Source organism: Neofelis nebulosa, chromosome 7 (assembly GCF_028018385.1).
Source record: "Neofelis nebulosa isolate mNeoNeb1 chromosome 7, mNeoNeb1.pri, whole genome shotgun sequence".
Classification (NCBI taxonomy): Eukaryota; Metazoa; Chordata; class Mammalia; order Carnivora; family Felidae; genus Neofelis; species Neofelis nebulosa.
Window position 1 is genome coordinate 59,041,267 of NC_080788.1, and position 10,378 is coordinate 59,051,644.

The window sequence follows — 10,378 nt, forward strand, 5'->3', positions numbered from 1 at the left end:
CTTGGTCCTATTTTTAAGAAAAGTCAACGGGGAGCCCAGGAACATGTGGGTTTGGTTGCACCTTTAGTCTCCAAGTCACCATTGGCCAGAGTCAAGAGTGGCCCTGGACTCTATCGTGCATGGGCAAAGCTCTCCATTCTCGCCTCCCCCACCCTCACGGGAGAACCATGTTATCCTTGGCATCTGCAAGGCCGGTTTCGGTGTGCCCCACCTTCCTACGTTGTAATCCCAGCACTTCCTTCCAAGCCCAATTGTCATGCAAGTCTCATCCCCCATATCTTCTTCATTTTCCTCGTTGTGCTTACCATCTTTTATTCATTTCCTTCCAAAGTTTGGTTTTATTCACTGCTTTATCTCACCTGCACAAGAACAGGGCATAGCTAACAGCAGGGGCTCAATAAATTTCTGGTGAATGAATAAACTTGGAAGAAAAGTTTACACACAAATTTGCACTGTATGCTGTTTTAGAAAATGAAGCTCCATGCTTCAAAATATGTTTTTCTTCCATAAAAAGACTTTCTCCTCTATTTAAATATGTATCTTTAAGAAACCTTGCACAAATAGTATTTTATTATAGACAATCTAGTTTACAAATCTTTATACACTTTAGGAAAATATTCAGGCATCATAAACATAAAAATTTCAATACGCAACATTAAATTCACAACAAGAAAATAAACACAAACTTATTTTTGAACTACGTGGTTATTGCTGCACTACCTTTATAATTCCTATCCAGAGTCCAAAAATGTAGTCAAGCCCTAAAAATGTAGCAGAAGCATTTCCGCACACTGGTATCCATAATCTAGTTTGTGCAGAAATGTTTCCACTAGATTCATAGAGTACTCTTTGGAAGAAAGAAGCAAGAGCTGGTCATTTGGTGGCCCTTCGGACCTTCTGCAACTCTTCAATGGGCTTCCATTGTTGGTTGATTGTTATAAGCTTGAAAAAAAAGAAGGAAAATACAAATGTTTTTCAGGATCTGTCCTTCATCCTCATGTCCCTTTTTAGGGTTTGTCCACACTCCCTTTTGGAAAGAGCATCACCATAATATTTGTAGTCAAAGAACCATTTCTTCCCATCTCTAAGAACATGCACAAACCAGTAATATGAGCTCTAAAAAGCCTTTGGGTTCCTGAGTGTTATAGGATCATCAAGAAAGGTCATATACATTTGCCCACTTTCACATAACAGGTTCTAGATTTCTAAGCTTCCTATGGCTTTAGGTGAACTATAAGTTCAAAAAGTGTGTCTGCTCCCGGTGAGTGGATGTAAAATGCTCTAGCACAGGGCTTGGCACACAGTAGGCTCTTAACCAAACTTCCTCATTGTAATTACTCGACAAAGGTACACATGATCTAAGTTATGCAGTAAGGGAAAAGGGACAGAGCTGTGGATAGTCCTTGACTTCCCAAAAACTCAAATTCAGAGGTTCTCATTTATCGTCACAGTTACAGGACATAGGACATACCCCATACATATCATACCCCAGGACACAGGAGATGTAGATAGGGTTTTTTTTTGTTGTTTCAAAAATTTTTTGGAGGGCGCCTGGGTTGCTCAGTTCGTTGAGCAAACAACTTTGGCTCAGGTCATGATCTCACAGTTCGTCAACTGGAGCCCTGCATCAGGGGCTCTCTGCTGTCAGTGCAGAGCCCGCTTTGGATCCTTGGTCTCCCTCTCTCTCTGCCCTTCTCCCACTCTCAAAAATAAATAAAAATTTAAAAAATTTTAATTTTAACTTCAGTTATAGTTAACCTACAGTGTTATATTAGTTTCAGTTGTACAATATAGTGATTCAACGTTTCTGTACATTACTCAGTGCTCATCATGATAAGTGTGCTCGTAATCCCTATCACCTCCTTCGCCCATCCTCCCACCCGCCACCCTCTGGCAACCATCAGTTTGTTCTCTATAGTTAAGAATCTGTTTCTTGGTGTCTCTCTCTCATTTTTCCTTTGCTCATTTGTTTTGTTTCTTAATTCCACATATGAATGAAATCATATGGTACTTGTCTTTCCCTGACTTATTTTGCTTAGAGATGCAGGTAGTTTTAAAGATTCTAAATGTCCCTCACTAGGTCAAACTCAACTATTTGAAAGTTTTGTTTAAAAAAAGCTTTCCTGACAGATCTAAGTAGTGTTGATTCCAACAGACTCAGAAATATAAAAAAGTCTTTGCTATAGTCTTAAAAGAATGAGCGACTATTAGGTGATTTTGCATAAAGAGAACGCCACTCCTGTTTTCAGGAGCCCCTGTTATTTATCACAATAGACCTTGTATTAACCTTAGATAAGCAATGGATACAATGAGATAATATATTACAATAATGATGAAAGTTAATATTTAAGTATGGACTATGGGCTAGGCACTATGCTAAAGGGCGTTATGTATTTTACATTCTTTAATCCTCTTAACTCCAAGGTAGAATCCTATTATTGAGCCCAGTTTAGAGATTCTGAGAGCCTCAGAAAGGCCAGGTTGTCCAAAATCACCTGTGAATAATGGAACAAGGATTTGAACTAGATCTCCAGAATTCCATGGCACTCCCTTTACCACTACACTCAAAGGCACCCTGAAAGTGAAAGGTATTTTTTAAAGTTATTTATTTATTTAGAGAGGGAGAAAATGAGTGTGGGAGGGGCAGAGAGAGAATCCAAAGCAGGCTCCACGCTGTCAGCATAGAGCCCAACGAGGGGCTTGAGCTCACCAACCACTAGATCATGACCTGAGCCAAAATCAAGAGTCAGCTGCTTTACTAACTGAACCACCCAGGTGCCAAAAGGGAAAGGTATTAAATCCATTTTGCTGACAAGGGTACTAAAGCTTGGGGTAAATGTAAACCACTTTTTAATTTAGCAATACCTTGCTAGGTACATTAGGATCCACAGTTTCCCAAGGTTCTGGATTTTTTTTCCGATCAATGCTAAAAAGTAAAAGAAAGCTGATTAAACATCAAAGTAAGTAAATTTAAACCAACTCTGACAGTGGGTCTATAAACATGCTGGGACATCACAGGACAGACCTAGACTGACAAACAGGCATATATCTGTTAGTTCAATGAAATTAATGGAAGGTTACTTAAGGGAACTTCACGATTTGGCTCAAACATTAAGGATCGATTCCTCTGCAGGGTGAAAGGTCTGTATTCCTTTTATTGGGCTGAACTGGAGAATGTTCCCATAAGCTGAACAGCAATGGGGGTGGAAATGCCAGGATAAATGCAAGCAAAAACATTCTTGCCCTGGTTTCTGGGACAGGCAGAGGGGCCGGGCTTGAACTCTGTAGATGGTGAACTCCGAGGTGCAAGGCCCCTGGGCCAGAGCCTGGCATTACCACCCTCTCCAGCCCTGCACTGGGCCAAGATCAGTTTCAAGTTTCTTTCTTCCTCATATTCCAGGATACATGGCATTTTACCTGCCTATATCCAGAGCTGAGGTTAGGTTCACTATAGACAAATGAATCTGTAAAGGCCATTTAAGAACTTTAAATTTCAAAACTTAAGTTAAAAAAAAAAAATCAAACCTTGCTGAAGAAGAGGAGGGTCAGTGGATGAAAGGATACTTAGATACAAGGAACAAACTTATCCTATTAATATCATAATTCAAGGGTCTTCCGATATCAGGCTGCTTTCCAGTCCCAACTCCAAGTTGACAATTTGACATTCTTATCCTGGGGGTAAAACTAGGAAACTAACACCATGCATTTCATATGCGGAAGGTCAATCTAGCACTGCTAAAAACGTTTGTATAAATGATGGCTACTTACATCACATCAGTCTTTTGAAGGGAATATACTGCAAAAGCCGAAGCTCCACCCGCTGCTGTGGTCATGATCAGCACCAAAGGAATAAGCTAACAGAGAACAGGTTTGAGGGTGAATATTCCCATGTTTCAATGTGAAACATGTGACATATAACAGAATAACTATATATCATCTTATATACTTTCTTCAAAATTTGCACCATCTTTTCATCTTTAAAAATTAATATTTTAAGTCAAGAATTTCAATTGCTTTAAAACTTACTTCCTTCTTTTTCCTCAGGAGTTGGAAGAGGTTCATGATGACTTCAGTGTTGAATGCCAAATCTAGAATTAAAAAAAAATCCAAGATGCTGCTGAAAACTTCAGCCACTAAGGACCCAATCTGGCGGGCTCCAACCGGCCAACGTACTCCCCAAGGCAGCCTGAGGCAGCTCACCTGGGAGGCGGGGCAGAGCGGCGCGCGGACGATGAAAACGCCCCGAACCGAACTAGCCCTCTGCGTCCTCACTTTATATACGGACCGCAAATGATGGGCCGGGCCAGGGCGCTCAGGTCACGCGGGCCTGGCGGGGGGCGTGCGGAGCCTGACTCGCTTTCCCTTCCCGGCGCCCGGCTTCCGGGCGCCCCCTGCAGGACAGCCAGCTGGAGGACGCGCAGCAGCAGAACGCGGGAGCTGGCGCCCCCTGCCGTCCGGCGTGGTCCTTACTTGCCGCCCAGAGAGCTGAGGCTCGGCGTTGATGCCCCAGGTTGCTCCCAGCCGGGCCCAGCGCCTGCAAGAGAGCGGCACCGAGAACAAGCGGAGCTCTCTCTGATGGCCAAGGCCTGGATGAAAACCAAGCTCCCTAAAAGGAGGCCTGGAAAAGAAGCCGGAGAGCCGGGGTCTAGAGGGATGGAGGGGTGTGTGGCTCCCAGGAACAGGCAGGTAAATTAAAATCCATCCAATCACATTAAAAGCTCTAAAATAAGATGTATCTCCACATATGGAGATAATTATAATTAAATGTAAAATTCACTTCAGAACTCCCATGGTGTCCTGATTTGTTCCTTAAAAAATTTTAATTTCCATCCCCCTCCCCCCCATTTTTTTTTTTTTTTTTTTTAATGGAAAAAATCAGCAGGTGAGGGAGAAGATACAGAGAGAATCAGGTTTGGAAAGGTTTCCTTCTCGGAGTCGACTCAGTCCTTGGCGTCGTCTGGAAGTCTCCTTTTAACTAGCAGTCTCGCCTTGCACAGAGCATGCAGGCAGCTGCAAAACCACGGAAATAATGCTAAAAACTCCATTAAAGCAAGCCCATGTGCTAGACTCTGTGCCGGAATCGTCTCGGCATTTTTACAAGGTGAGTATGTTATATAGAGGCTCAGAGATACTCAAGTCACATAGTAAGAGGCGGAAATGTAATCAGAACCCATGCCTGTCTGACACCCAACACCCCTATTCTTTCTGCATGGTGGCGCTCTTAGATACTGCAATTAAGCCAAGAAAACAAGCGCCGTTATTTGAAAATAGTTATTAAAAACAATTATTTTTAAATTGTTTGAGGTTCAAGCTACCAGTTAACGTTAAAAGGGAAACACCTTCATGTTCCCTGGAAATGATCAGACCCAAGATCTGTTTCAACCCCCTTTTAGTTTAAGGCTCCGGCTTTGCAGTGAAATGGCCCAGAATTCAGAGCCCACCCCTGCTACACTTCATTAGCTGAAGGACTTTGAGGAAATGAAACTTAACCTTTATGAGTCTCAGTTTATATATCCGTAAAATGGGAACAAACCTAGCAGGGGAGGCAGTTGGAAAAAATGTTAGAATGTATGTAAAGCACATCAATAAATAGTAATTACTATTTGCAAATATCTGTTTTGTTTTATATAAGGAAGATCATAAATGTAGCATCACACCCACTTATTCTGATAAGGATTCTCCCTATGTAACCCCAGAGCTGTAACTGGAGACATTTTCTGGTTGGTTCGGTTCAGTAATCAATACATCAAAGAAAACTCAACATTAATTCTCTGTGGTTTGTTTCGAATAGAATCAAAGGAGCCTTTTAATGCTCCTGTGGGATTTCTAAAACTACTTTTGTCAGAAGTTTCTTTAAAAAGCGTCTTGTGTTTCCAGGAAGGAAGGGAGGAAAAAGGAAGGGAGAGAGAAGGGGAAGGAGGAAGGAAGAAAGAGGAAGAAAGAAATTTTACGAGAATGTATTATGGCCCCCAAATTAAAATTAGAGTGTAGCCCTTGCTCACTGACGTCTGTAAACTGCTTCGCCAATGCCGTTTCTTTTCAAAATGCAGTACTGTTTTGTAGTAATCTAGGCATTAACCTGGGGACAAGGGCACAGTAAATTTAAAAGATTAATAGGATATGAGTCCCTTACTTCAAGGTTCTTAACAATTTAGTGCCTGTAAATAACCCCAGGCATGATGTGGCTACCAAAGGCAGGTGAATAATTCCACCAAGGCGGTCTTTGAGAAAACTTACGAAAGGTGAAGATGTTTATTTGGCAGCAGTTAAGGAAACCAAATGCAGACCAGATATGAAAGAATATTAAAGAAGTATTGTTCATTTTGTTAGGTGTGATAATGATATTATGTTTATGTTAAAAAATACCCCCCCCTTTATAGAGATTATATATGAAAATATTTAAGGGGGAAACATCTTTTTAAATCTTTTTAATGTTTAATTTTTGAGAGAGAGAGAGAGACAGAGACAGAGCGTTAGCAGGGAAGGGGCAGAAAGAGAGAGGGAGACACAGAATCCGAAGCAGGATCCAGGCTCTAAGCTGTCAGCACAGAGCCCGATGCGGGCCCGAACTCATGAGCTGTGAGATCATGACCTGAACCTAAGTCGGCCGCCCAACTCAGGTGGAAAAAAATTTTGTTTTTGTTTGTTTGTTTGTTTTGTTTTTTGGGGGTTTTTTGTGTTTTTTTTTTTTTTTTTTTTTTTTTAAAGTAAGCTCTAGGCCCAACTTGGAGCTTGAACTCACAATCTCAAGAATTGCATGCTCTACCAACTGAGCCAGCCAGGTGCCCTGTAAGGGAGAAATATAATGACTGAGATTTACTTTATTTAGTTTTTAAACGTTTATTTATTGAGAGAGTGCAAGCTGGGGAGGGGCAGAGAGAGGGGGATAGAGGATCCAAATTTGGTCTGCTCTGACAGCAGAAAGCCCAATGTGGGGCTTGAACTCATGAACCATGAGATCATGACCTGAGCTAAAGTCGGAGGCTCAACAGACTGAGCCACCCAGGAACCCTGACTGAGATTTACTTTAAAATATTTCTGCTAAAAAAAACCAAATGAAGCAGGGGTTCATCAGGCAATGATCTCACGCTTCATGGGTTTGACCCCCACATCAGGCTGACAGCATGGAGGCTGCTTGGGATTGTCTCTCTCTCTCTCTCTCTCTCTCTCTGTCTCTCTCTCTGTCTCTGCCCCTCCCCCGCTTGCACTCTCTTTCTCAAAAATAAACATCTTTAAAAAAACACAAATGGTCAACTTTAGTAAAATATTAATTAGTCTAGGTGGTAAGTATGTGGGAGTTTTTTATACTATTGTATGTTTGAAAATGTTCAGAATAAAATGTTTTTAAAATTACAAATTATATACACAGATATAATGTGCCCATATAACCTTTAAGATCTGCTTATTTCTATTTGCGGCAATGAAAATTAGACCCAGACAACCACACTTACCTTCCTTTAAATTAATGCCATTTTACTGACCTTGTGGGAGCTTCAAGGTCAATATGTAGTTTGTTTTTTTCCAGGATTACTTGCAGGCACAGCTCCCACCCTTCAAACTCTGGCAGCTCCCAAAGAACCCACTTAGGACACTCACCAGCATCACTGTCCGCATCTGCTCCAAAGCCTATAATCCCTTCAGGAAGCCTCCCCACTGCACTTTAATTGCCAGTAACTTCTAGAACCTTCTCTAGCTGATGCCCTTTACAGGGGTGTTGAACCATGGCTGCTTGGCTCCCAGTCTAAGAATTTCAACTTAGATTTTAATCAGCCCAGCTTAGTCTTTATAAGAAAAATATTTTTGGTTGAAATTCTTTCTGCCCATCCTTCAGTGTCTACCTAGTTACCAGGTTTAGTAAAAACTGCATTTGCTTAATTTTGGAATGTCTGGGAGTACACTATATTGTTTATGGCTGTTAATTGTGGCTCAGAAAAGAGTTTGAGCTCAGTGTATAGGGAAAGCTGTTCACACTTCCCAGGTGCTCGGAAGCTGAAGTATTCTTTTCTCACTGATTAAGAACACAGCTTTTACAAGTTGCCCAGAGCCATCTTCAAATCACATTAAAACTGATCCAAAGAAATCCTTGATCTGACTTCATTATTTATCAAGTTTTTCAATGAGAGGAGACACATGGTTTTTGTTCTCAGGGGGCTTCCAAAGTTTTGTTGAGAAGTTACCATTACAATTTAAAAAGACATTTTCAAATCAAAACTCCTCTAAACGATGTGCAGGTACTACATTTCCAGTCTGGACACTAGAAACTTTTTCTAGGGAAAACAAGGAGTCCATAGCTAGAGTCTGAGTTAAGGGCCAAGATGTCTCAGGACTAGGATGGTGAAGCCTTAATGGCTGCCTTATCCCATAAAATCAGTAGCTGAGAGAGAACATGAATGAACTGTCAGAATTCTAATAAGGTTTCTGGGTGTCTTCCCTACTATTCAAAAGGGGTCAGTTTGTTAGAATAATTTTAATTGCATTCTATTTTATGCCTATAAATAAGACCGGTCTTTTAATTATTCCCAAGTAGTGAGGTTTTGCTTAATCAACAGACCTGGTTCCAGTCAGAAATAGGAAACTTTCTGGGCACTTGGGTGGCTCAGTTGGTTGGACGGCTGACTGTGGCTTGGGTCATGAACTCATGGTTTGTGAGTTCAAGCCCTCGCATCTGGCTCTGTGCTGACAGCTCTGAGCTTGCTTCGGATCCTATCTCCCTCCCTTTCTCTCTCAAAAATAACTTAACATTGGGGCGCCTGGGTGGTGCAGTCGGTTAAGCGTCCGACTTCAGCCAGGTCACGATCTCGCCCTCCGTGAGTTCGAGCCCCGCGTCAGGCTCTGGGCTGATGGCTCGGAGCCTGGAGCCTGCTTCCGATTCTGTGTTTCCCTCTCTCTCTGCCCCTCCCCCGTTCATGCTCTGTCTCTCTCTGTCCCAAAAATAAATAAAAAACATTGAAAAAAAAATTAAAAAAAAAATAAATAAATAACTTAACATTAAAAAAAACAAAACAAAACAGGGGCACCGGGTGGCTCAGTCGGTTAAGTGTCGACTCTCAATTTCAGTTCAGCAAATCATCTCCTGGTTCGTAGTTCAAACCCCAAGCACGGAGCCTGCCTGGGATTCTTTCTTTCTTCTCTCTGCCCCTCCCCTGCTCATGCTCTTTCCCTCTCTCTCAAAATAAATACACATTAAAAATTAAAAAAAAAAAAATAGGAAACTTCCCGACATTTATAACTCGCATGTGTCACGCACTATGCTCTCCAGTACCCTACACTTGTTTTGAAGCACATCTTCATTGTGCTTAATTCACTGCATGATTTGTCTGAGGTCTGTGCTCACAGCCGGCCTACAGCGGCATGTCCATCTCATCCATTTACACTCCGGCATCTCGTATGGCACCTCCTTGGTGAAGAAAGGCTCAGTAAGATGCTTACCAGACAGACACTGTTAGGTGAGAAAAACAAGTTAAGAGCTATACCATGCATTTTCGGTTTTAAAAAAAAGATCTACACAGGCATAAGGGTCTAAAAGGTTAAATATCCAAGTATTTTCTTTGTGTTTATCTGTATTTTCTAACATTCTATTACTTTTGTAGTAAAAGGGAATAAAAACATACATATCACTAGCTCCTTAAAAATTGTTTAGGATTGCAAAAGGAAAATTACAGCTATACGTGGAGAAATTGGACAATCCTGTGAACAAGTGATCAAAATCAACACCACCAATATGAGCAGACTCACGTGCCTCCAGCTGTGATCTCTGAGAACACAGCACTTATGCAGTGCACCGCTGGTGATGCATAGCCTGAATCTAGATGCAAAAGCAGGCAAACACAAATCAGAAGCCAGTGGTTCTATTAAGTAGTTAGTCTGTACTCCTTAAAAAATGTCAAGGTCTAGAAAGACTGAGGAACTGTTACAAATCTAAAGAGGTTAAAGATACATGATAACTAAATGCAATGTATGATCTGAGACTGGATCCTGTAACTAGAAAAACATTACTGTGGAGACCATAGATGAAATTTATTAGATTAAAATATTGTATCCATGTTAAATTTCCTGAGCTTGATAAATACACCATGGTTACATAATAAATAATCACATTTGTAAGAAATATCCACTGAAGGGGCGCCTGGCTAGCTCCGTTGGTGGAGTATGAGACTCAATCTCAGGGCTTTGAGTTCGAGCCCCATGTTGGGTGTAGAGATTACTTAAAAATAAAATCCTAAAAAATGTACACTGAAGTATCAAGGGGTAAAGGGGCATGATACATGAAATCTATTCTTAAATAGTTCTGAAAAATACTGTGTTTATGTATATATAAAAAAGGAGAAAGTAAATACGGCAAAATGTTAAAAATTGGTGAATCTGGTTTAAGAGAACA

At 41.1% G+C, this 10,378-nt stretch overlaps 1 protein-coding gene across 1 annotated transcript; it reads right to left on the bottom strand.

Annotated features, from left to right (window-relative positions):
- Positions 1-551: 551 nt before the first annotated feature.
- On the bottom strand, positions 552-4,342 carry C7H15orf48 (chromosome 7 C15orf48 homolog). The gene is made up of 5 exons (XM_058737880.1): positions 4,201-4,342; positions 4,027-4,088; positions 3,769-3,854; positions 2,866-2,926; positions 552-942 (listed from the first exon to the last, which is right to left on the bottom strand). Exons 2-5 carry the CDS (start codon positions 4,060-4,062, stop codon positions 874-876), a joined length of 252 nt encoding a protein of 83 aa, XP_058593863.1. The 5' UTR covers positions 4,063-4,088; positions 4,201-4,342; the 3' UTR covers positions 552-873.
- Between the last annotated feature and the right edge of the window lie 6,036 nt (positions 4,343-10,378).